Below are 25,704 nucleotides of genomic sequence, written 5' to 3' on the forward strand. Positions count from 1 at the left end.
GGCCGCCGCGGTCAATGGGGAAGGCGGGCTGGGCGCTGGGCGCTGACTTTAGGTGAGCCCCGGGGGCGGAGGAGCGCCGGGAGAGGCGGGGGTACCGCGGAGAGCAGCGCCGGGGCCGAGCCGAGAGGGCGGGATGCGGAGGGCAGGGTGCGCAGGGGGGATGCGGAGGGCAGGGTGCGGGGTACGGGATACGGGATGCGGAGGGCAGGCTGCGCCGCCATCGCCGTGGCCGTGGCCCGGCCGCCCCTCCTGACATGGCGCCGGGACCGCCAGGCTGGGGCTGGGGCGCTCCTGTTTCCCCCGGGAGAAGGAGGAGCAGCCGCGCTGCCAGGCCGAGCGGCCCCTCGGGGCTCCGCTGCCCCCGTGTCCCCAGAGCCATCCCGCGGAACGAGGGCCCCGCTGTCGGGGCGGGGGGGAAATCTGGCCAGGGCTGGCATTGGCCATCTCTGGAAGGAAAGGGGAAAAGTGTGGGAAAAGAGGCCTCGGGAGTTCAGCGTGTTAGTGCTTGGGTGTTCAAGTGTGTGGTAAGAAATACACTTTCTATTTTCCCCTTTCTATTTTCCCCTTGTCTTCGTGTGTCATTTTGAATTTGTCAAGGATGAGGAGAATTCAGAGCCCGCTGTTCCAGAATCCGTGTAAGCCAAATTGCCATGCCGTCAGAGCAGGGAACAGAGCTGAGCGATTCTGGATCCGCCTCTTAGAAGGAGGGCAGCCCAGGATGAGTGCGTGCTTATGCAATAGAGCAGCCAGACTGCTGTGCTTAAAACACCGAGTGAGTGTTGGGAACACACACTTTATCTGTCAGAGTGAGGCTTTTCCAAATGACTTGTTCTGATGCACACTTGGCATTGAATGGGAAAAAAGAGAGCCCAGGGACAGAGTCCATCAGCGTAGCTTTTTGAAAGAGGCATTAGGTACATAGAGTGTATGAAATTTGTTATTGTCTTTCAGCACCTGCTTTGTGGTTGAGAGTTTCATTTTCAGGGCTAGAACAGAGATGCTTTAGTAGCAAACACATTTGCATGTGAAAATTGCATAACACCACCATTTACTATCTCTGAGCACAGAATTAATTTCCTAGAGACTAGGCCAAATTAAATTGACGTGGGTATTCTACTTAATGTAACAGACCCTAAATCTAGATCTATTTTCTTTTGTTGTTTATTTTGTAGGACACAGATGACTTTGGGATAAGAGGGACACTCTTGCCTAGGTAGTTCACAAAAATAACAGACACTTTTTAAAATTAAAGACTTGGAACTTTTTCTTCTAAAGCAAGGGACTGAACTTTGTAGATTGTAGCACAGGAATTCAACTTCATTCTTTAAATTTCTAAGCTGCACCCTGGCAGTGGATGCCACAAAGACAGCAAGGCTGTCAGTCTACTTAATGAACTATTTTTTAGTCCCTTTTTTGAATCATAAAAAAAAAAAAAACTCTAACAAACTCTGAGAAGATGAATTAACAAAGTGTAAAAGTATGGTTGAATCATGAAATGATGAAATTTTCTTGAATAAATCTTCACCAAATGCTTGTCAATTTTTCTGCTGACTGTTTTGTTTCCTCCAAATGCATATTTATTTTGTTCTTATGTTAGATTAGTTTCCATAAGTGCAATAATCCTACAAACATGCAGTGTAATTTGGACTAGTATAGAACAGAATTGATCTGGATCCTTCTTTAATCTGAGTTTCCTCTAGGTTCTGGAAATCTGTGCTTTTTACTGCTGCCATAACATGAGGTATCTTCAGGACCTTCCCTAGAAAGTTTCTGTGTAGGGCCAGATGGGTAAATGTATTTCCTGGTGAGATTTGTGGACTGCTGAGATGTGGTATAGACAGCTTTAACTTTGGTGAAAAAGAAAATGTACAGTCAATCATGGCTTTGCATTCTAGGAAGCATCTCAGACCATGATAGAAGTGTTTTCTGTGTTTTACCTTGAACTACAAAGTTTTAGTTACTGAATTTACGAACAGTAAAAGTCTATACCTATTGCTGAAACAGGCTAGATCCTATTCTGATGTAGTGCAGATGGTTTCTTCCCATATGCCTCAATACCTGGAGATTTGTTGTTATTGGGCTGCCACAGGGGCATTTGGAAAGCTGTTTAAGGCATGTTTTAAAAGCAGGCAGTGTGAATTACAATGCAGTAGGCAGGATACACAAGTAACCCCACTGAAGGTATCTACAGGAAGTTACACACAACATCACAGAGATGTACTGTTACAAAGAGGGGGAGGTGCTCTTCTCAATATTTTTCTTAGCAGGAGTATGTCCTCTTTCTAAGTGATGTCTGGAAAATAAGCATTTGAACAGGAGAATTTCCCCAGCCTTCTCTTCATTCTGGTGGTAGAATAGTAACAATAGGGTCACCAGAGACTGAACTTGAGAGGCCAAAATGTCTGAATGAGACCTCATTTTTTACAGATTCACTGCAGCTATGTGACTTGTGCAGGTAGATTTAAAACAGAACTAGAAGGCCAGTAAAGAATACTTACAAAATCAGTAACTGCAGCTAGTGTTTTAAGACCTTCCAAAATACTTTGCAAAAAAATACAGCTGCCTGTAAGGCCTTTAAATGGTAATATTTCCCTTTATCATTCTCCTAGTCCATGATTTTTTCAAACGTTCCTTAGCCTAGAACTGCCCAGGCAGTGTGAGCTTCCTCATGTGAGCTGCTGGCTGGTTTTGACTATCCATTCACCTCCGAGCTGGTTGAGGCTGCTCTCTGCCTTGCTGGATCAGACTCTTGGCTCATCTTTCATAACTGCCAAGGTCTTTCATAACCTCTGATCTTTCATAACCCCAAACACTAGCCAGTTCCTCTCACATGCCTTTCGTAACCTACACACACGCCACGTGTTTAATCTCGTCCACTTGGAATGGGCCCATCCTGATGAACCTGAAATACAAGTGTTTCTTGGGTGTTTTGTCTGCCTCAATCCTCCTGAGCCCCAGGCAGATTTGTGAGGATGTCAGACTTCCTTCCCTGAGACAATGAATGCTCAGTGGAGGGGAAAACCTCTTCTCTCTGACCTCAGAGGAGAGAAGGGAGCCTAGTCACGGATTTCCTTCTCTCCCGGGGTGTGAAGCCCTAATTGACTTAGGTGTGGCTCAGCTGGGGGTGGCAGTCCTTCCCTTCCTGCCCTAAGCTGCTCTGTGTGCCACACAGGGGTCCCCACCGCGCTCTGCTCGGAGCAAAACCCAGGGTCACTCGGGAGGCAGGGGGGGGGAAGCTGCCGCAGCTGGAATTGGTTTAATTCTGCCTCAGCAGACAGCTTGCCATTCTCTACTCTGACAGTAATTGCAGGCTGCAGTGATGTAATAAAAAAGGTTGTAGTTTCGCAGAGAGAGGGTGACCTCGCTGTAGCTACCCGGCCGTCCACGTGGAATTCTCAGACGCCTTCCACTGCGGATCTTTGTCACTTCATGGGTTTGATGGATCTTTGTCACTTCATGGGTTTGATGGATGATCTCCTAACAGGGAATAAAACGGGAGGACAAGTGTATAACAGCTTTAATAGAAACAGAGGGGTGAAAAAAATGAAAAAGGAAGAAATCTTTTGCAATTATTAGCCTGAGTGAGAAAGCGTTTCCTCAGTGTGACAGCCAGAGGCTCGCTGCACTGTTATTAAAGTGCACTTCAGTGGGAATCCGTGCAGATGGCTTTTTTACCCAGCATAGGATTACATTGGATTAGTCATATAAAATTGTTGTTTACCATCTCTAGTCCTTTTCCCCAGAGGTTTTATCAGGAATCTCACAAAGCATGTAGTTTGAGCCTGCTTTTACGTGGTAACCCAGCCGAGCAGCTTTTTGTTTGTGCAAACTGCTACAATATTGCAGTTTAATGTAAACCTAATGTTGCAATGGGAGATTTTATATCTGATGAAAGAGGCTGTTTGGCCCAGATTTTCCTTTTGCCTACAAGAAGGGAAGTTAGATCATAAGGAGATGCTCTTTCTTCTTGCTGAACTCCCCAGAAGAGCTGTGCTGATCCCACTTCTGCTCCATCAGAGACACTCAGGAATTCCTAACACTGGCACTGTTTTTCATAATGCTCGCTAATGAGTTATTTAGGGCATAATGCTTGATGAATGCACTGTTCTGAGTGGTGTATGAGATATTTCTTGTGCTCCCTTTCTATCACACAGAGCCATAATCTGACCATCTTTCTTCTTTATGTCCAGAAGGCTCAGGGATCACTGCTTAGACACAGTTCACATTTTCCCTCCTGCCATAAACTAAGAAACTGTCTTAAACATACAGTGCAAGGCTCTCCCTTTAGATCTACCCTGGGGGTAGGTTATAACAAGGACATTTTTTGTCACTTCAAGGTCTGACAGATAGCTCTACTGGTAAAATGACATCCTTCAGTTTTTTTCTGGAGTTTTCAGACTGGCTCTGTCATCCTGGGAAATTTTCTCTTCCAGGAGGTATGGCTGCAAGAACTTTCCTGAGGTGTGAGTGCCTTTGATTCTACAGTGAGAGATGTTTTTCTTCTCTGTAGGGGGTTCTCTGACAAGGTAATACAGTCCCAAGCTGTTACTCTTTTTCCTAGACCACATTTGTGGGTATAAAATAAAAAGGTATTTTTCCCTGGCCTTGAAGGGAGAAGAGCAGACTGCCATATGCATGCTGGTATTGTATTTTGATCCACTGAAAACACTGAACATTATCCACTGAAAACAATCTAGTATTATAACTTGATGTTCCTGTCACTGAAGGTGATACAGAACTTCTGTCAGTGTGCTGTGACAGGGATGCCTGTAGCCTAATTTAGTTTAATAAATATTGCCTCTGGTTTGTCAGCTTTAAGATTAAATTGACTTTCTTATACATTATGAGAAAGTATTTTTTTTTCCAGTTCTGCAAATGATCACCTTTAATCCAATCATGTCTTGGTGCTTTTTCTCTTGATATGCAGAAAATATTCATGAACTGAACTCTGAATTTTTGCTTTTAGCCAAAGTGGTTTTTCTGAGGCTTGGGAAAGCCAGACTGCTTCTCCCTGTTTCAGGATAGGTTCCTGAACACAAATGGGATTATTAGTCTGTGATCAAAGATCTGAACAAGATGGGGAAAGGGCCTTTTTTCCATGTTGGCCATTTTGTTCAAGGCTGTTCCATGATTTTTCAACTGGCATTTGGGTGTGAGACTGGCAGCCCTGATTGTGCCATGGAACACACCAGGCAAAAAAATCATGTTTAGTCTTGCCATCTTCCAGCCTGAAAGGGACTCAGGAAGAAGTCACTGCTGACACAGTGGGTGGATGGAATAAAAGAGATTCGTTTGGGGCAGGTGAAATTTGTACGTGATTTACAAAGGCATGTAGATTTTCATAGGAAAGTTTTCATTCCTGGAAATCAGATGGATGGTAGATCTCTCTGGGGGCTGAAAGGACACATATTCACCTTTAATCCATGTAGAAAAAGGCTACACTTGGGAGTTACTGTAGGGTTGCATCATATTGTAGGGTTGTATAATTCCATGCTTATATGTTTTCTGGCAAATCAATGATTTTGGTGCACATGGAGGTGCAAAAGGGTGAAATGGGTCACATTCTTGCTGTCTAGCAGCAAGTAGGAGACTCAGCACCACCGCAATCAATGACATTTTCATTTATGTAAGCCAGCATGAAATGTGTCTTTGTTCATACCAAACTACATTAAAACAAAAATGAAAGGAAAAAAGATTGTGTTCAACAAATGAGCTGAACAATAGTGTAAGGAAATGTTCCTGCTATCATTGTTTACAGTGGAAAGTATCTTAGTGGCACTTCACACATTCACTGCCACTGAGAAGTTTTTTAAAATAATGTATTGCTAGGATCTTTGGAAAATGAACATATTTCCTAATCAAGTGCACATCAGTCTTTTATAATTTGTATAAGCAATGGGGTATTTTGTACACACATAGGCTAATAGTAGCTTTTTGATTTTCAAAATCTTATGTCCAGTGCTACACACTTTAGGCCAATTTTACCAATTGATGGAGTATCTTTAATTTGGAAGAATGGATGCTCATTTTGAATCAATGAAATCAATGGTGATTTTGAAGATGTTTGATCATAATGTGCATCATTAAACCAACAAGAACTTCAGCTGTAGATTTTCCCAAGAGTTGCAAGATACAAATAGGGGGTTTTTTGGTGTCATTTGGATGGATCAATGCTTGTTTGACAGAATCTGCATCTTTCAAACTCCTGCATAGCTGAGAAACCTGGCTATTGTCTGCTTCCTCTGTCTGTCATCAATTCCTCTGCCAGGCATGGAAAACCGGGAAAGAAGGGGGCTGCATGGCTCGCCTTCTAGGTCAGAAATCAGGAATTCTTGTTTCCCTTTTACCTCTGTTGGTCTATTTCCCAACTTTTTTGTGTACTACTGGTAACAGTTTCTGAGTTTTGAAAACACTTGGGTCTTAAAGACTGTGCACAGCTGCATTGTCAACTCCTGGGTAAGCAGGAGAGCAGCAGTGTGCCCAGAATGGTTGTTGTGTTGCTGGAAGAGCTGGAGAAACTGGGCCTGCAGGTTTCACACATGAGAGCCACAGAATGGGTCAGGTTGGAAGGGATCACAGGGGGTTACCTGCTCCAACCTCCCTGCTCAACCAGGGTCATACCAGAGCACGTCGCACAGGATTGTGTCCAGATGGTTCTCAAATATCTCCTGTGAGGGAAACTCCACATCTCTCTGGGATTCCACTGTGCTAATCTCTCTCCATTGCACTCTTACATTCAGCTTCTCTTTGTCACTGGAAAAATTATTTCTGAAGTAATTTTACAAAGTTTTGCAGAAAATCAGAATCTATTATATCAGAGTGTGTTTTCTTCTAAATCAATAACATAGATTCATTGAAATGGTGGCCTGGAAGGGACCTTTTGTCTACTTGCTCTATGCCACTGTGCTGTGCATATTAGTGTACCTGTATTCAAAGTCATGCCTGATCATTCTATGATGTGTTTATTATAATATATAGTGAGGAAGAACTATGTGTGTTTTTCTTTTTGATATCAAGAAATTTTCCCTCTCATCCAGTTGAAGGGATGAGAGATGTCTACTCTGTTAGACAGTTACTTTATTTGTGCTCATTCTCCTCTGGAAGACACAGGAAACAATTACTACTGTCCTTTACAATAACCAAAGTCAGTTAAAATGATTCTGATTTTAACACGTCCTGATATGCTGTATTTTCTTCTGTGTGTAGTTTTTATTCCTGTTTTACAGTCTCCTCATCTGAGACATTGTTTACAGTCTCCTTATCTGAGACATAAACCAGAATAAAACTGCGTTAAGTGCATCTCAAGGTATTGCTGCTTCATCTGAAAGATGAAAGATTTCCCTTTCCCTACATCACCATGGCATTGCTGGCTGCTACTATCCCTCCCAAGCTTTTTTCTCCTTGCTGCTACTGTAGCTAGTTACATCCAGCTGTCCTTTTACCAAGAAGTGACCTTGTGGTTTCCACAGCATGAACTGTCCATTGCTAGTTCATTCCATGCCAGTTGCTGATTGAAGAAGCAATTTTGATGCAATTGAAGTCAAGGTGATTTGTCACAGGCTCCAGCAGTTAGCAGTGTTGGGTGGCTGATTCTATGGAACTAATGCAGAAGTCTTCCCAGGCAGGATTCCTGGCAGCAGGTAACACCACAGGAAGTCCTTGCCTCACATGGACTCCCAGGTTGCTAACAGCCTCAGAGCTGGGATCTTGTGAACATTCAGCTCAGCACAGCAAAGCCTGAGCTGAATATAGACAAGGATTTCACCTTTCACTGTGACCCCTGTGTGAAGTTCAACAAGTTGACTGGATGGGTGACTGGGCTGGGAGTGGAGGAGGAGAGATGCCAGGCTATGCCCTGGAGCCAGAGGTGTGTAACACTTCCCTCAATCTGATTACAGTTCCAGTTCCTGCTTGCAGCCCAACCTGACTTGTCTCCTGCCACATTTCCAGTGAACTGTTGGCTCACAGGCAGGCAGTGATGAGCTCCTCATGCCCACACCCTCTTCCCAGGCACAGCAGGCTGAGCAAGATGGGGCTCTTCAGGCCTCACAGCAAGCTGCCAGTATCCAGGGGGCCTACAGGGGAACCAGAGAGGGACTCTGTCAGGAACAGTAGTGACAGGACAAGGAGTAATGAGTACAAATGGAAAGGGGAATTTTAGGCTGGATATTAGGGAGAAGTTCTTTACTGAGGGTGGCGAGGCATTGGAACAGGTTATCCAGGGAGGTTGTGGGTACCCCAGCCCTGGCCAGTGTTCAAGGTCAGGTTGGATATGGCTCTGCTGGGAGGTATCCCTGCGCAGGGCAGCAGGTTTGGGACTAGATGATCTACAAAAGTCCCTTCCAACCCTTAGCGTTCTATAATTTTGTGATTGGTTCTATGCAAAATTTGCCAGGCACTGCAATCAGGTAGGCTACGTGGTCAAGATGGAGGAGCAGGTGGCATCTGGCAACCTTTAACACAAGAAAAAAAAAAAAAAGAAAAAAGAAGAAGGAAAAAAGGAAATGTGATGGGCTTTAAGAAATGACTGAAGCAAGATTTTGTACAAAGACAGGAGATGCAGAGAACAAGAGTAGACCCAGATTTGAGACCTAGCGAATGAGAGAGGAACAGGAAAGGTTTTAAACTGCCACTGACAAAGGCTTGGAAGACCAGCAGACAATAATCACTGCTTTGGGTCAGTCTTGCTGTGATAGCTGCTCTTCCTGTGGCTGGTGAGTGCATGCTGTTGGTATGGTGTCTGTAAGGTGCAGTCCTGAGGGTGGAATGCTTTTGTCCCGCCTGCGTGCCCTGCAGCTTGATCTGCCAAAAAACCCCAGAAAAATAAAAAAACCCAAATCACAGAATCACAGACTGGGTTAGGTTGGAAGGGACCACCGTGGGTCATCTGCTCCAACCTCCCTGCTCAATCAGGGCCATCCCAGAGCACATGGACAGCATTGTGTCCAGATGGTTCTCAAATATCTCCTGTGAGGGAGACTCCACATCTCTCTGGGTAACGTGTTCCAGTCTGTGGTCACCCCACAGTAAAGAAGTTCCTCCTCATACCCTAGTGGAACTTCCTGCAGGTCAGTTTGTGCCCACTGCCTCTTGTCCTACTGCTTGGCACCACCGAGAAGAGCCTGGCTCCATCCTCTTGGCCACCCTCTCGGCCACCCTCTCTTTAGATACTTATACATAAAAGGCAAAGCCCAGCAAGAAGCAGCAGCAACAGCAAGCACCCCAGCACCGAGGACACAGTCCCTGCTCCCCGAGGGCAGCAGCATTTCCAGGCACGCTGCTATCTCCTGCCGGGGGGATGTCATGGGACCCGTTGTGATGGGGGGAGATGCAGAACCTGCTTTTGCAGAGATCCCTCATTTGGCATGTGTTGGTGTATCCGTGCCATCTGCGGCCGGCAGAGTTCTCGGTATCCCCCGGTCGGTGCCTGTCCGCCACAGAAAGTCACAGAACCTGCTGAGATGGAAGTGACCCAGCAGGACCATCGAGTCCAGCTCCGAGACCTGCGCAGGCCACCCTGAGACTGACACGCACCAACTGAAACTGCGAATAACACAAATGACAACTGGAAACCGGGGTTGTTTTCCCGGGGCCGGAGCAGGCCCGGCCGCCCCGGGCTAGGCAAGAGCTCCGCTCCGCGCCCGGCCCGCAGCGACGGCGGCAGCAGCGCACCCGCACCGCGCGCGGGCGCTCGGCTCTGACGTCCCGCCCATCCCGGCCTATCCCGGGCCCGTCCCGCCTATCCTGGGGCTCATCCCGCCCATCCCGGCCTATCTCGGGCCGGGCCCGTCCCGCCTATCCTGGGGCTCATCCCGCCCATCCCGGCCTATCCCGGGGCCGTCCCGCCTATCCTGGGGCTCATCCCGCCCATCCCCGCCTATCCCGGGGCCGTCCCGGCCTATCCTGGGGCCCGTCCTGCCTATCCCGGCCTATCCCGGGGCCCGTCCCGCCTATCCCGGGGCCCGTCCCGCCCATCCCCGCCTATCCCGGGGTCGTCCCGGCCTATCCTGGGGCTCATCCCGCCCATCCCGGCCTACCCCGGCGTCCTATCCCGGGCCCGTTCCGGCCTATCCTGGGGCTCATCCCGGCCTACCCCGGCGTCCTCTCCCGGCCTATCCCGCCCGCTGCCCCGGCGCTAGTCATGGCCGTGCCCGTCGTACACAGGTGCCTCCAAGTGAGTGCGGCCCCTGCTCCCGGGAGCCCGGCACGGGAGGGCGCCGGAGGCTCGACTGGGCCGGGTTTGCCCTCGGCGCCGAGCTCAGGCTGAGAACGCAGCGCGGGGCTCGGCGCTGGCCCAGGGCGTCGGGTGTACTCAGTACCCTGTAGGATAAGGCATTACACTTATATGTGTTTGTGTATATATAAATAATAGTTTTGTATATGTACATACATATATAAATATATACACACACATGCACACACATAAATGCTATATATATGCATACCCTGTACTTATATATATATAATATATATAACTATAAATACAGTTATATGTATTATATATGTGTAATAGATTGCCTTATATATAGCTTTATATATCATGTATACAACATATATATATATTATATATACAGTAATTAATAAATATAAATGCTATATATATGCATACCCTATAGTTATATATATTATATATATAACTATAAATACATAGTTATATGTATTATATATATGTGTATTAGATTGCCTTATATATAGCTTTATATGTTATATATACTATATTTACACACATTAATTTTATATATGCATTAATATATATACATATAATTATATATACAAAATGCATATAGCTATATATTGCCTCATATTACTATAATATAATATATATTTATAATATACATATAATATATATGAGACTATATACTGCTGGGCAAGGTCCAGCAGACATGCATGCAAGATGTTCAGCCAGTGTGGCTGTCTTTTTGTCTCTGGTGAGGTTAAATCAAAAATAAACACTACCTTGCAGAGCTGGTATTGATAGTTTAGGAATATAACTTGGGTGCTTTGTCCCTGTGTGATTAATTTTAAATGCAAAACCAGTTCCCAACATTCCTTAATGAATTAATGACTTATGAAGTTCTATTAGACACCTTTAATAGATACCTGTTAAAGGAGATTTGTTGTAGTCAAATGTTCATAAAATTTGAAGCCAGTTGTTTTTCCCGCCATTTTCCTTTTAGATGCTTCTATGGTTTTGGAAAAATGTAGTAAAGTATTTGGGAGAGGGTTTTAATTTGAAGCATTATCAGCTTAATTAACATTTGATTTGAAAGTGTTCCTTGATTTTTTGTTTTTCAATTCTCTTCCTTTTCAGCTCACTGATGAAAATGAGCAGTTAGTCAAGAAGGTGAAAAAACTACACATAAAAAATAAGGAGTTAGAAAGGAATCTGGGTCAGATCCAAGAACAACTGTATCTGCAGCAGTTAATGCATGTCTGTGGCACAAGCAGAGAGTAAGACTTGTTTCTCTTTTGCATCAAAAGAAGTGCAGCATTTCAGGACTTCTGTTTGCATGTCCTTAAGATGAGCTAGGTATTATCTGCTCTGAGTATGTGGAGGAGTCATCTTTGAACAGGATGGTGGGGTGGAAAATGCTGGGGGCCTGTAGAGGAACAAAGGACATCTGGGGCATCTTGTACAAAATTTATTGTAGTGAAAGAAACAGTTGTCATATCAAAAAGTAATACTCCTGCTTAGCCAGTACACTCTCTCTGTCAAACTACAGAGGCTTTTACACTTTTTCCCAACAAAAAGTAGTGAAGATAAAGACAAATTGATAAAAGTAGTAAGATAAAGGTAAATTGAGTAGCATCCATGCTGTTTAAAAGATTTAAAACCTAAGGATCTGAAAAACTTTAGTGCTAATGGTTTGGAGAGTATCCTGCCAGGATTTACACACTGGTTCACAAAAATCTTCCAAGGCTTAAGTTTTGGTGTGTTTGTGAACTGCCTGGAAACCTTTACCATAAAATTAAACTGAAAAGTAACTTGGCCTTTTTCAGTTGCTTTGTTTAATTAAATTAAATTGGTGAAATATGATTTTATGAAGCTGCTGTGTTTGTTTCAATTAAGTGTTCAGGTTCAAACAGAAACCCATTTATGCCATAAGGGTGGAGACAGGAAGGACCTGGTTCTAGAGAGTGACAGTGTCAGGTGAGTTCTTGGAAGCTGCTTCTTCACAGAATTATTCTTTGTAGTGGAGAAAATGTTCATGGTTAAGTCAGTTGTTTTTTTTTAAGCTGTTATGCAAGTGGCTTTCAGCCTTTGAAACCATGGGAAATCATTCACATTTTAAAAATAATTACAAAATCTTGGGTTAAACTTGAAAATAGCACCAAGCAAAGAGCAAACTGGATTTCTTCCTCAAGTAATTGATCGAGAAAAAGTCAATGAGCTAGGACCCTCCTTCATGTGTCTGTGTGCACACATATGATCTTTTTTCAAGATTTTTCAACCTAGAATTTTGTGGTTTCACTTCTATTTTGTGGAACCTTTCTCAGCTCATTTTATATTGCTCACTATTTTGTGCATATAAAATGTATAGGCTGGTTTTGAAATAAGCTAGAGAAGCAGTTCTACTTTTCAGTCTAATAATTTTAGAGTTGTGCCACTACTTACTGTAGTTTGCCAGTAAGTGATAGAATTAAACTCTTGCAACTGCTTTTCTGATGCAAAAGCTACAATTTGGTCTTTAAGAAAAAATATACTGGAACATTTTAACAACTAGGCAAGCTATGTAAAACATTGCTCCATCCCTCTGTGACTTGATTGTTAAATTGTAAAATTCTAGGCTGCTCACCCCTTCAAAGGCTGCTTTTTGTCCACTTACATAAATGTGGATCTTACACAGATCTCTGCTGCTCTTTGGCCAAGTGCCCTGATTTTAGTGTTTTTAGGTGGCTGTACGTGGCTTTTTTTTTTTTAATATGTTTACAGTGTTCCAGGTTCTCTTTGCAAGCTGTGTAGTTATATAGGAAGGCTGGGTGACTGGCTCTGGGCTCAAACTGAGTTTCTGGTTAGGTGCTCATGTAGAAGAAGTCCAAATTAGTCTTTGAATTGAGTGCTGTACCTGCCTTGTGCTACATTGCATCTAGATAACCCGACCTAGCTTTTTTTCCTAGCATATGTTTGTGTGTTCTTTCACAAAGCTGTGCTGTGCTACAGTATTGCTCATCCTGCTTGTGGTGTGCAGTCATGACTTATTATGAATGGCAGCTCTTACCGTAATTCCTAAAAAAAAATAGGAAAAATGTCTGCTCATGTCCATCAGCTAAATTGTGGGCCTTGTGTATGTTGGCTATGAAATATGGTAGGAAATTAGTACAGCAGAACACAATGCAAAATAATGTCAGAGGGAAAGCTAATAACCCTAATCTGTTTATTTGACATTTATTTTACCCACTCACTTTCACATAGATTTCATTCACTCATATCCTCACACCCACACACTTGGAAGCAATGAGATGTTTTGTGCAACACAGAGAGCTGGGAGCTGCCTCATGTGTCCTCATCATGGGTTCTTGATTGGTGCTGGAAAAACTTTTTAAAATCCTTTAGGAGTATCCTTTTGCTATTCCTGTTGTGCTAATGGGGAGAGGAATGCTGTATGTGACAGGGGCAAAGTCACTGCCAGCCTCCTGTTGCTGCTGTCTTCCCTCAAAGAGTGATTTGCACTGAGGTTTAATCAGAGTGTGGCCATGTGTGCTGGTCAAAAACAATGGGATCCTCAGTTTGGCTGAGTAAAAAGGGTTCTTTGCCATCCCTACAGACCATTCTTTTAACTTGCTTTGCTGTTATTTTCTGGTGCTGTCTCTTTCTGTGTTGACAGTCACATTTCATTCACTGCCATCTTGAATATTTCTGTTAGGAGTCTCTGCAGCACAGCTACAGGTCAAGTGATCTCTGTGGGGCATATCTAATACTTTTACCATAAACGATGCCACATTTTCTTGTCTTTCATGTTTTACAGCAGTTTATGCATTTCTGTTTTAGACTACTTCAGATGTATAATGAGCTACAGAAGCGTTATGTTAAAGAAACCAAAACAAACAAGGAGCAAAGTGAAGCCATTAAAAATCTCACTGTAAGTAGAATTTGTTGGAGCTGGTATCAAACAGCCAAACATAAGCTTTTAGGGAGACTGAAAAGTAATTCTTACATTTGTGAAACGAGACCATGCTTTTCTTTTTATACTTAGTTTCCCATGACAGGGATACTGGAGGGTAGCCTGCAGTTCCCTTTAAAAGCAAACTCTGTCATTGGTGTGTCTGTAGCAGAAAGATGTCTCCCCTTCCCTTGTTTTTTTTCTTTACTCATCCACCTACCCCTCCTTCCAACTGGATATGCACCTTGTGGCCTCTTTTGCACCAGCCCTGGTGTTTTTCTGCATGTGTCATGAGCTGATTTTTCTCAGAAGTTCAGCAGAAGGTAAACCAGATGAAGACAAAGAGTGTTCTTTTGGATAGCAAGGTCTGTGGCCCTGCTGTGCAAAGAGTCTGGCATCATAACTGGAGTGAAGGTGGGGTTGTGTGGTCAGGAGCAGTTCTAGAAACTTCAAGAAGGTATTGCCTCTTCAGGCATGGATTGAGCATTGCAGCTCACCAGTCTAATTTCTTCATCTGCGCTTTGCTTTTTTTTCCTTTCAGACTCTTTGGGTGAATGTAGTTTTTAAACCAGCAATTGAAAGCTCTAGGTTTGCATTTGGGAAATGTTTCCAGTTGTATTCAGTTGAACTGTGCTTTTTCTATGCATTTAAAAAAGATTTTCTTGACAGATTAAAATTAATGAGCTAGAGCATAATCTTCAAGAGCAGAGGCAAAGAATTGAGCAACTGGAATGTAAAAAGGTTTCTTGGAAAACTAGTGCTGTTTCTAGAAAACAAAGTCAAACCCCGGAGGGAGGAGTAGCTTCTCACAAGGACATTTCTGCAGAGAAGGAAGCCTGTTGCAGTAGATATTTAGGTAATGGTACAGTTAATTCTGATGATGTTCCTTCCAGTATGCCCAGCAGAGAGAATGCATTTTATTTCTGATCGAGAAACAGCCACTCCAGGCTATTTCTTCTCCTTCAACCAGCAATATCTAAAATGTTTTTTTCATTTTTGAAAACTAGTTGTGTAAAAATGGCATTTTATAATCTAGGATTCCTCCTTGCACTTGTTTGTGATAAAATGTTTGCTGTTTTCTCTTTTTCTGAAACAGATCTGTTGTTGTAATCAGAGGTGGGAGTGCTGGCTGTATTTAGTGCTGGTATTTATTCTAGTAAGATGTATCTGTGCAGATCTCTTAGTAATAGTGTTTGCAGCACCAGCCTTTGGTTTTCAGACACTGAGTCACAGAATAACCTGGTTTTAGCCTTAAAACGTTGGACAAGCCTGGACAGTGCTGGTTTCAGTACGTTCTTCCTCTCATAAGTTAATCCAGAATTTAAGGTGTGATCCTCTTCCATTTCAAAGCAGAGAAAAGAGATGGATGAGATCATATAATGTAGGCATATTTTTCAGGAAATGTGTAGCAGCAAGGGGTGATGTGACCCTCTCATGAGCCAGAAAAAGATAATCAAAGCATGTGATGTGTGTTTTGTGGATTGTAAAATTATTTGTAAAATAATTCCACATCTAAGAATCTGGCAGATCCAGATTATCCAACTGGCAGATCCTGATATCTTTCACAGGGATATGCAGGGCCAGTTCTTAAGAACAAATCACTGTATGAAAAAGGTACTTAAGAAGCTGAACTATAATTTTCTAATATCACAAAAGGTAGGCAGCTCTTTAGCTGTAATATGATTCATATGAGGGGGAGGTTGACTGATATGGTTGAACTCTACATTTTTTCATTTGAATATAGAGCTATTGTTGAAGGAGATTAAAAAGCTGAAGAAAGAAAATGGAAAGTTGTCTGCAGAAAAGAGAGCACTAAAAAATGAATTAGCTGGATTAGACAAGGTAATTTATTTTAAGACAAGCTTAACAGTAGGTGATTTTTGAAAAACTAAACTTTTCTGCCTGAGCTGAAACTTCTTTAGGCTGAACATATGTTGCTATGAAGTAGAATAGATAAAGAAACCAGTGTATGGCATTCTGAGAGAGATGGAAATGAGTGACTCCTTGAAACATTCATGTCCTGAAGGGCCACTCAGCTAAGGGAGACTATTTTCTCTTGAACTTAAGCTTGTCAAAGTTATGCCTCTGACAGAACTCCAAGTTTAGGGAGGGCAGAGGCTTGGGATTTTTTGTTAGATCTATAGGTGTAAAAATTGAAAATGTGAACATTTGGTAATTCTTTAAGTTATGTAACAAGATGCTGAGCTCTTACCTAACTATAGAAGACTCAGTTTAATGTAGTGACATAAGGTTTTATTTTCAGCAGCAAATTGTTTAAGCTGATTTTTGCTTGTTCCTCAAGTCTTTTTGTTTTGTTGTTGTGGATTTTTTAAAAAAATAATCTCTTTTCTTACCTTGCAGTCCTTTCTCCCAAACTAAATAACATTATGGTATTAATTGCAGGGGTAACAGTAAAAGAGGGTGGTAGTTCATTGGATGTGTAACTTGCAGAACACTAAGCCAGGGTGAGTTCTAGATCCCTGTGTTTGGGAATCAGGGACAATGTGTGGCTGAGAGCTTCATCTTGCAAGAGAGATACATAAACTTGAGGTTGTGGCTTTTTAGCAGTGGTCCTTTTTTAAGGTAGTTTTAAGTTGCTGTGTTATATGTATGTAGCTGTTCATTTAAAAATGCTGGAAGAATAGAGAGGAGAATGTCTACTGTCAAATGTAGATGGTTACAGGTAGATACATTGTTATTTCAGTAGCTGGAACATTCAAGGATTGGTGAAAGGAAGTCTTGGGTGATTATACTCTTCTGTCCATGTGTTTCCCAACGATTTCTGACTTACAAAGAGTCAGAATGTGACATTATTCCCTTGTCATATTGGACCATCATTTTGTAGCTGTCTGGTAAATCCATATTTTTTCCTTTTTAAAACTGATTTTTCCTATTACTAGTCTGTGTTCCAGCCTCTAACATAACTTGAACTCTGCTTGTGTGTTCAGGGCAGAAATTACTAAATTATTGCCTAAGGTTGTAGTTGATTGCTGTATCTCACCATAGCTGTGTTTGCATAACTCAGCCATACACTGGTAAAAACACAGAAAGTGTCTTGGAATAACTGAACTCCTGACTAGATCTTACTGAGAATGTCTTTGAAAAAACAGTTTAAGGTGAATATTTCTGGGTTTTTCTAGGATTTTTTTGAAGAGGTAGAAGATCTAAAACATGCTGTACAGGAATCCGTGAAACTCAACAATGAGTATGAAAAGTGCTTGAAACAAATCAGTGTAATGTATGGACTTCCTTTTACTGCACATTTGTAACTACTGGGTAATTTAATACCAGGTAGAGTTTCTATATATTTTTTATAATTATTGCAACATTTAAACCTACCATTGCTTAAGTGGTACCATAGTTTGATAATACAGATTCAGTAATGTGATCTCATTATGACAAGTGCTTGGAAATGTTGTATTTCGTGACCTTGATTTTGTTTGTTTGTATATATATTTAAATAAACTGTGATCTGCATAACTTCAGCTAAGTTTCAAACCCATCTCTTTCACACTTGCAGAATATATTCTGGTTATGGGTGTGTATGGGAATAAAATGAAATTGTTGTATTTTTCAGAATTTCCCAATTTATCCTTTTCTGTAAGCTACATAAAATCAAAGTGTCTGTGTAGATTTGTCAGTCTGCATGAATTTCAGCACTAAGGATGTGCTAATGCAAACAGAAATTAATTATATCATTAAGTTATTGCAGAGGGGTTTCTTAAAGGAAAAATGCTAAATCGCCGCTTGGAATTTTTCCTCAATCCCAATAATAAGTGAAAAATTGTGGATGAAGGAAGGATTTAGTGTTCAGAATTGGAAAGTGTATTCAGAGCATTTTGCATCATCAAAAGAAGAATTCCTCAGAAGCTCTTTTGATTCAAGAGCTTGAAGAACTCTGGTATTTGAAGAGCTGAAAAGGAAAGTGGGAATGCAGAAAGTCACAGTCCATGAGGCAGAAATGTCGTGTTGCTTCAGGGGTGGTGAGCAGGGAATGAAAAGAGACAACTCCCAGTTACAGGTGTAGCTTGCAGAACCTTGGGAGATTTGAATCTCAGCCTGTTTGTAATGACATGCCACAAAAGTTTAACATAGTTACATTGCAGAACTATGTTTTTCTGAAAGGTGTAGATCTCTACCTTTGTGATATTGTGGTGGTAGAGTTGAGTGAAAAGTGCTTAGGGTAGAAAGACTTAGCTTGCTAATAAACTAATACAGCTTCTTTAGCTTCATAAAAATACATGGACACTCCTGAGGGATAGGACTAGGAGTAGGATTTCTTAAGACTCTCTGGTCCCACTTGGTTTGTTAGGAGAGTTTTGTGCAGTTGTAATTTAATAAAGAAATTTGCCTCAAAGCATGTGCAGTGTTCAGAGTTGCATATTCACCAAGTGATAGGGTAAAGCTCCAGAACTCCTTGTGCCTACTCTGGCTATAGACCACTGTGTTCCCTTGCTTCGTTCTTGGCTCATTGTAAATGAAAGCTGGATAATGTTCTGAACAAGAGATGGAAAAAGGAAACAAAAGAGGAGCAAATCTGTGTTGCCAGTAAACCTCGTGGAAAAAATAAGGAGCATAGCAAGTATAACAGAAAATTATGAGTGCAAAATGTTTGTAACATTCACTAATGAGTAAAAAAACCGTGAATGCTGGAGAAGGAAGCAGTGCCAGTTACTGGAGTCTTTTTCCCCACAGTGTTGAGGTTTAAAGTTACACTTCCAGCATGTTTAAACTTTGGTCCCCTTGTTAAATGATTCAGTAATTGTCCTCGTCCATAGGCTGATTTTTAAAGGTCGTGCAGAACAAGAAACAGTGAGAAATCCCCCAGTCTTTTCTCATAACTAAAGTCTCCCGGCTCTGGTGGGGAAATCTGCTCTGATGAGAATAATGAGCCGTGTGCGGGGGAGCCGCAGCTCCACCCGGCAGCGGCTGTGCAGCCCCGGCGAGGTCAGCTGGGATGGGATATATGGGATGGGATGGGATGGGATGGGATAGATGGGATGGGGGCAGCCGTGGGCTGGCAGGTGGCAGAGCGTGGTGGGCAGGGATTTCTCTCAGCCAGTAGTAGGAGCTGTCTTTCAGCTCGATCTGCATCGCCGACTTTCTATGAGGTTGGGTTCGGTTTTTTTTTTTTTTTTTCTTTTTTTATTTCCCTTTCCGCTTTTCCTTTCACTATCAGGAAGGCTGGCGGTGTAGGGGTAGGGGCACCTCTGGCAAGCTCCACATCTGCGGCACGACTCCCCAGCCAGTGACAATTAGCGGGAGGAGAAACGCGTGTGGAAGTGACCGGCTCGGGGGCACTGATGATGTCTGTTGCTGCCTGAGACTTTTGAAAATGACAGTTCTGCCTTGAAGGTATTTTTATATTCTACTGATTGCAGGTTTGGTTTGTTGGTGTTGGCATCTATTTTTTTTTTTTTAACTTGAAGATATCAGTTTGCTCTTGAAGCTGTGATTTTCATTTATTTATTTATTTATTTATTTTCTGGATTTATTTTATGGCTAATGTAAGTTAAATAACCTACTGGCATTTTCTGTTCAAATTAATGCTGTTTTTGTTAGACGAGGAGACTGTCTCAGACTACCAAAGTCTACTTCCAAATAAGCACTACTTCCTACTTTGCAGGATAAAGCCTTACAAATTTGTGGATAATAACATTTTGTGGATAAGAATTTGCCTGTCTTTTTGTCCTTGTTGCTGTGCCAGTTAGCAGATACCTCTGCTTTGATCTTTCCTCCTGTGAGATGTACAAGCAAGGTGTTGTTATTTTGTTTGCTAGTTAAAATGCAGGCAAGATGAGTATTAAGGAGGTTAATCAGTCTATATGTGTAGTTCCACATATTGTGGAATTGTGACATTTGGCCAGTGGCTTTTTCCTGCTAAACCAAGTTTAGGTAGAACTGAATTCCATGCAATTAAGTATTAGTCGTGCTACTGTTTGATAATGCATATTAGAAATGTTTAATGGTGCAGGCTAGTGGTTCTTTGTCTCAAGTACTTTGTAGTGCTGATATGGGAAGCTTGTGTTTGAAAATAAGTGGCTATTATCAAATAGGGGTTTGGGTTGGAAAAAATATAATAATCATGTGTCAGTATTCACTTTCCATGAGACATAAATCAAATGGGCAGGTTCATAGGACAGTGAAGCAATTCAACTTTGTTCTATGTTCTGCATATAACTAAGGCCAACATTTTAGAAACAATCCAAAACAATTTTGTGTGGATTTGTAATTTTTTCCCAGTTTTCCTGATATGTGGAGTATAAATTTTCAAAGGTACCAAATATTTACAGCTGTAGTCAGATTTAGCTAATTCAGACTTGGTCTGCTAATCACTATGTTGAGTAATTGCTCACATCCTGGGTATTAGTCCTAAATGAGGATATTTTTCTAACGTAGAAAGCAAAATTGCAATGCTGTTGTTGGGTGGGGGATCACATTTTGTGGATTTCTCTGGAAGTTCTTCCTGAGCCTGTGAAGCAGCATCTCTATAGGTCCTCTGGAGTTCCTTTACTGTGACCATGCTGCTGAGTTTACCTTTAAAGAGCGAGGCTTTCAGACCTGCAGTGCTCTTCAGACTGACACCCTGAGAGGCTGGACCTGGAAACAGGGATTTCATTGGAAAGCAAGGGCTGGTGCCTCTGTACTCTCAACTGGGATACTCTCTTGTGGGCACTTACCCTGAAAAAGTGTTCCTGCCAAGGGCTTTGGAAGAAACAGAAAAAAACACTCCAGTTTCAAAAGGGGTCAATTCCCTGTTTAGGTTACAAGGTATCCAAGGCAGCAGAAAACAGTAAATACAGTGATCTCAATTTGGGCTCATTAACTGTTTCTCTACAGCTCCAGTGAAGTTTCATTTTTCTGAGGCTTAGATGTTTCTTGTTTTCCTCTTGTCAGAAATGAAGCAGCATTAGTGAATTACCTGTGTATCTGTGCCTGTGTTCCTGGAATCGTTCTGTAAACTTGTCCTGTGGTAATGCTATTGATTGGGTGTAGCCATGTTCTTCACTTGTGCCAGATGTCCTCTGGGAGTTGTTTAGCCCAGACAAAAGGAGGCTGATGGGAGACTTTATTGCTCTCTACAAGTACTTGAAATTAAGCTGTAGCCAAGGGGGTGTTGGTCTCTTCTCCCAAATAAGTGATGGGACAAGAGGAAGTGGCCCCAAGTTTGCCAGTGGAGGTTTAAATTGGATACCAGGAAAAATTTCTTCACTGAAAGGGTTGTTCTGTCTTGGAACAGGCTGCCCAGGGAAGTGGAGGAGTCACAATCCCTGCAGGTATTTAAAAGATGTGTGGATGTGGCACCTAGGGACGTGGTTTAATGGTGGACTTGGCAGTGCTGTGCTAAGGCTTGGACTCAGTCTTGGGGTTCTTTTCCAACCTCACTGATTCTATATGGATCCTAACAGTTTTTTTTTCCTTTGTTGCAGCTGCTGTTCAAGATAAGCTCTGTCTTTACCCACATTTGACCCCCACTCATAGTGTTTTCACTGTGAAGTTCTTGAAAAAGCATCATGCACCAAGATCCTGGCTGGCTGTAATCTGCTTTCCTTGGTGCTGGTGGGAGTGAGTGCAGTTCTGTGCTCAGCTGGCCTCTGTGTGCCTGGAGGAGAACTTCATTCCTTAGGTCAATTACATATTCTCAAGCCTTTCAGGGTGACAAGAAGCTAACACTGTAAGCCTTACATTGTAGCTTTCCATAGGGAATGCAGACTCAATGAATTTTTTATTTTGTATTTTCTCCACAGGGATTTTGTGCTGACGAAAAGCCCAATGTGATCCTTTGAGTATCCCAAGCTGTTTTCATCTGAGAGGACAACTTGAGCCATTGTCTTATGCTGGTACTGCAATGCTGAGTTCTAGCTCCACTGCTGTGAAGAATCTCCCTCTGAAGAGGAGGCTCTGTTTTCTGCTGAAACTTGTGTGCTTTGTCAGCTCAGTGTTAATATTTTGTGAATTTTTAATTTACTATGTGGTGATATTTCAATGCCGATGGCCAAATGTGAAAGGTGGAGCTCACATGGCTGAAAAAGAAACTTCAGTCCTAAAGGCCATCATTTTAGCTGATACACACCTGCTTGGTGAAATCAAAGGACATTGGCTGGATAAGCTAAGAAGGTAATTATTATTTTTTTTAAATAATCTCTAGCCAGTTTTAGAGTTTTTAATAGTAGCTAATGGAACAATAATTCACTGTTCTATTAAACAGCAATTCATTAGAACTGTAATGAAAAAATAAGCTGGTGTTACTTCTTGCATGTCTTGGTCCTGATTGTATCATGGTGGAATTACCCACCTACTATCCTTACACCTGATTTCTAAGTATTTAATTTGGATTTCATAATATATTTTCATATTTTAGTGTGCAAGAGCAGGTTTCCCATTCCTATCACCAGGATGTGTCTCTATATTCAGAGCTGAGGATCCAGAGGTAAGGCAGTGATAACTGGTTCTGTGTTTTCCTTTCAGAGAATGGCAAATGGAGAGATCTTTTCAAACTGCCTTATGGTTACTGCAGCCAGATATTGTTTTTATTCTGGGAGATGTTTTTGATGAAGGAAAATGGAGCTCACCTCAGGTATGACATCATCAGCTGTCTTGTTTCAAAAAATGAGGATTTCTTGAAGGAAATGGAAGCAGATTAGGTATGCAAAGCTTTGTTTAATGCTGCTACAGTTGTCCTGTTGGTAGTAGTTTCTAGCTTTTCACATAGGAGTTGAAATGTTGTGATTCTCCTGCATTTTTGGAAGTACCTTGACAGTTTTATGCCTCCTATAAAACTTAAAAAAGACAAACATTTGAGTTTGTGCTTCTGTGTTATAGGCTTGTGATGGGCTGACCCTGGCTGGATGCCTGTGCCCAACAAAGCTGCCCTGTCACTTCCCTCCTTGGCTGGAGAGGGGAGAGAAAATACAAACAGACCTGCCTCCTTTACTGACCTTGGTGTCTTCAGGGCTCTTCCTCTCACAAATTCTCACTCCTCTCTCTGGCTGCAGTTGCAGAGTTTCCTTTCTTTCCACCTCCCTAATTCTGTAATCCCAGAGGCACTGTCAGCCTTGGCCAGCGGTGGGTCCATCTTGGAGCTGGCTGCATCGGCTCTTTAGGACACAGGGCAGGCTCCCACAGAATCCACCCCTGCAGCCCCTACAGTACCAAAACCTTACCTTGCAAACCCCCTCCAAAACCTGTGATGCTGTGGAACAGCACCAATTTCTTCTTCTGTTGTTTTCGTGCAGGCCTGGGCAGATGATGTCAGGAGGTTCCAGAAGATGTTCAGGCATTCAGTTTTTACGGAGCTGGTGGTCATCGCTGGGAATCACGACATTGGATTTCATTATGAGTGAGTCTGTTGGTGCCAGGAGCACACAGGTGCCAAGAATGAAGTGCCAGCCTGCCCACAGTAACTGTGCTGGGTCTGAGGCACCTGTTTTGTGCTTATACAGAAAACTTCTTGATCACAATCAAATTAGAAAAGGTCATAATTGAGAATAAGGCCTGCGCACAGAACAGGTTTATGCTTCTCTGACCATACGAGGGTTGTTCAGAGCTGATCCTTCTGCACTGACATGGAATCCTTGAAGCTGCTTTTCCTTCTATTGAGCCTCCTCCTTAGGAAGGCACCTGAGCATATTTGCACTCCCTTTAGCACAGGAGATTGTAAGTGCCCTCACTGTGCTGGTGCTTGCACTGATGGGAGGGGCTGGAGGACACAAGAGGTGTCAGAGCATCCCTGTGAGTTTCCTGAATGATTGTGTGAGCTAGATATTGCAGCAGCAAGCTGCATGAATGGTCAGTAAACTGTAAAGCAACTGGGTCAGCTGAGTTCCAATGGCAATTTCTTACCTCAGTTGTATTTTTGCTTTGTGACACAGAATGACTACTTACAAGGTAAATAGATTTGAAAAGGTTTTCAACTTTACTTCAGGAAAGCTGATAACTCGGAAAGGAATAAAGTGAGTATATTTAATTTTTTTCTAATGAAATAGTATGGGAATTCTTCACTTAGGGCCTTTTTTTTAATCACCTACCTTATGATGTGTTAAACCCCAAACACCTTGTACAAACCTGTAGTTTTATATGGACAGGAAGCTGTACTTAGAGCTGTGTAAAGTGTAACAATTTCCTTTTAAATGGAAAAGTACTGTGGAGTCAGAATCCATTCCTCTGGTGTGCCTTTATCCTTCCTTGCAGCTGCTAATGAGCCATGGCTGTAAACATAGCAGGATAAAGAAACATGAACCAACCCCCTCTGTGTTTACAAATCAGGAGTTCCATTAATTTTAATAACTTCTTTAGTCTGCAGAGCTTAACCCTTGTTTGAGGAATTGAGGGATACAGCAGCTGTGTGTCTGCAGTTGTTCCACAAGGTGGGGTAGTAATGCTCGAGCTGCTTTTGGCTTTGAGCAGACCTCGATGCAGTTCGTTCGTTCTCACAGCTGTGTCCCCGTGGCTGCACTTGGCTGCTGGGTGCTCTGGTACCTCCAGACACCGTGCAGGAACCCGAAGAGGGAATGCAATGCTGGGTTTGTGGAAAGGTCTTGAAGCCTCAGATTCAGGAAGGGAAGGCCCATTGCCACTCTGTGTTTGGCACCTGTGCCCTTGGGGTGTACTCACTCGTGGGAACGTGAGATTCAAAACCTACAGGTTCACACTGGTTCCCTTAATTAAGAAAACATAAAGGTTTAATTAAAAATTCTGAACAGGTCTGGAAATAGTTGTGTCTATTTTAGGAAGATCTCTCAGCTTCATGAATGCTCAGTATAGCTGTTGCTTATCATGCAGATGTGGGGTCCTCAAGATATGTATTTCAGCTGTTTAAAAAAATAATTATTTAGGAACATCTCCATGTCTCCTTTGATAAAACAGCACAGCAGAATTCTCCTATGCAGTTGCAGATGGCATGTCTGGTATCCATTAGCTGCAATGAGCTGCACTATTAATATTCCTAAAATAAATATTCCAAAATTATAAACTATGTTACAACAAATCTATGGTATAAAAGCAGCTTAATTTGCTAAAAGAGAATTAATTTTTGTTTTACTATTGACTAGTATCTCTTAAGTGAAGCATTCAGCTTAGTTTTGTTTTTTAAACAGACTGAATTGAACTGGGGATGTATCTCAAGCTGAATGTGTGACTAAATGGGTATGAATCTTGTGGCAGAACTTAAGTTTATTTGAAATCTAACGGGAAACTTTCTATTAAGAATAAAATCCTGTTTTGTATGTCAGAGACTGCAAAGTACAAAACTAAGCTTGTGCAGGGGAGTCACCCTAATGCAGTGCTGTTGAGCTTTTCAGTTGTTCTGAAGAAATTCAATGTCTCAAATGCTGTCTCTGAGGTCTAAACTGTGTGGGCAGAGAAGCAAGTTCTCCTTTCCCTCAGAATTTAGTTTAGTGATGAACTTCTAACATTCCACTAGAATACAACTTAAGTATCTATTAAAATATAAAAAAATCTTTAGTGTAAGCATGAAGCATAAGCTACATTGTGCAATCTAATCAACAACTGCATAAAGGAGCCAACCAGTCAGAGACATGGCTGTGGTACAGATACTCAGAGGAGGATTGAACACCTGATTTCAGGAGTGGTTACATTCTGC

General features: G+C 42.3%; 2 protein-coding genes across 3 annotated transcripts in view; both read left to right on the top strand.

Moving 5' to 3' along the window:
• The first annotated feature begins 31 nt into the window (after nucleotides 1-31).
• MPPE1 (metallophosphoesterase 1) overlaps nucleotides 32-25,704 on the top strand; it is a 29,950-nt gene continuing 4,277 nt past the window's right edge. The window contains exons 1-5 of one of the 2 annotated variants that reach the window (XM_066561523.1): nucleotides 32-52; nucleotides 21,851-22,220; nucleotides 22,572-22,680; nucleotides 23,339-23,442; nucleotides 23,975-24,055. In XM_066561523.1, the coding sequence (XP_066417620.1) occupies nucleotides 21,952-22,220; nucleotides 22,572-22,680; nucleotides 23,339-23,442; nucleotides 23,975-24,055 (563 nt within the window). In that variant the 5' untranslated portion in view covers nucleotides 32-52; nucleotides 21,851-21,951. Of the gene's footprint in view, nucleotides 53-19,194; nucleotides 19,214-21,850; nucleotides 22,221-22,571; nucleotides 22,681-23,338; nucleotides 23,443-23,974; nucleotides 24,056-25,704 lie in introns of those variants that run through there. The other variant, XM_066561532.1, reaches the window with a different exon arrangement.
• Nucleotides 10,038-17,587, top strand: LOC136563879 (centrosomal protein of 290 kDa-like). The gene is made up of 7 exons (XM_066561545.1): nucleotides 10,038-10,174; nucleotides 11,312-11,451; nucleotides 12,071-12,151; nucleotides 13,991-14,081; nucleotides 14,772-14,958; nucleotides 15,847-15,944; nucleotides 17,243-17,587. Exons 1-7 carry the CDS (start codon nucleotides 10,142-10,144, stop codon nucleotides 17,369-17,371), a joined length of 759 nt encoding a protein of 252 aa, XP_066417642.1. The 5' UTR covers nucleotides 10,038-10,141; the 3' UTR covers nucleotides 17,372-17,587.

This window comes from Molothrus aeneus, chromosome 1, assembly GCF_037042795.1.
Source record: "Molothrus aeneus isolate 106 chromosome 1, BPBGC_Maene_1.0, whole genome shotgun sequence".
Lineage (NCBI taxonomy): Eukaryota > Metazoa > Chordata > Aves > Passeriformes > Icteridae > Molothrus > Molothrus aeneus.

Bases quoted from the DNA above. Each gene is read 5' to 3' on its own strand.
- LOC136563879 (XM_066561545.1), top strand. From the start codon at position 10,142: ATGGCCGTGCCCGTCGTACACAGGTGCCTCCAA. The intron at 12,152-13,990 runs GTGAGTTCTTGG...TTTCTGTTTTAG, and splicing joins CTAGAGAGTGACAGTGTCAG to ACTACTTCAGATGTATAATG. The intron at 15,945-17,242 runs GTAATTTATTTT...GGGTTTTTCTAG, and splicing joins AATTAGCTGGATTAGACAAG to GATTTTTTTGAAGAGGTAGA.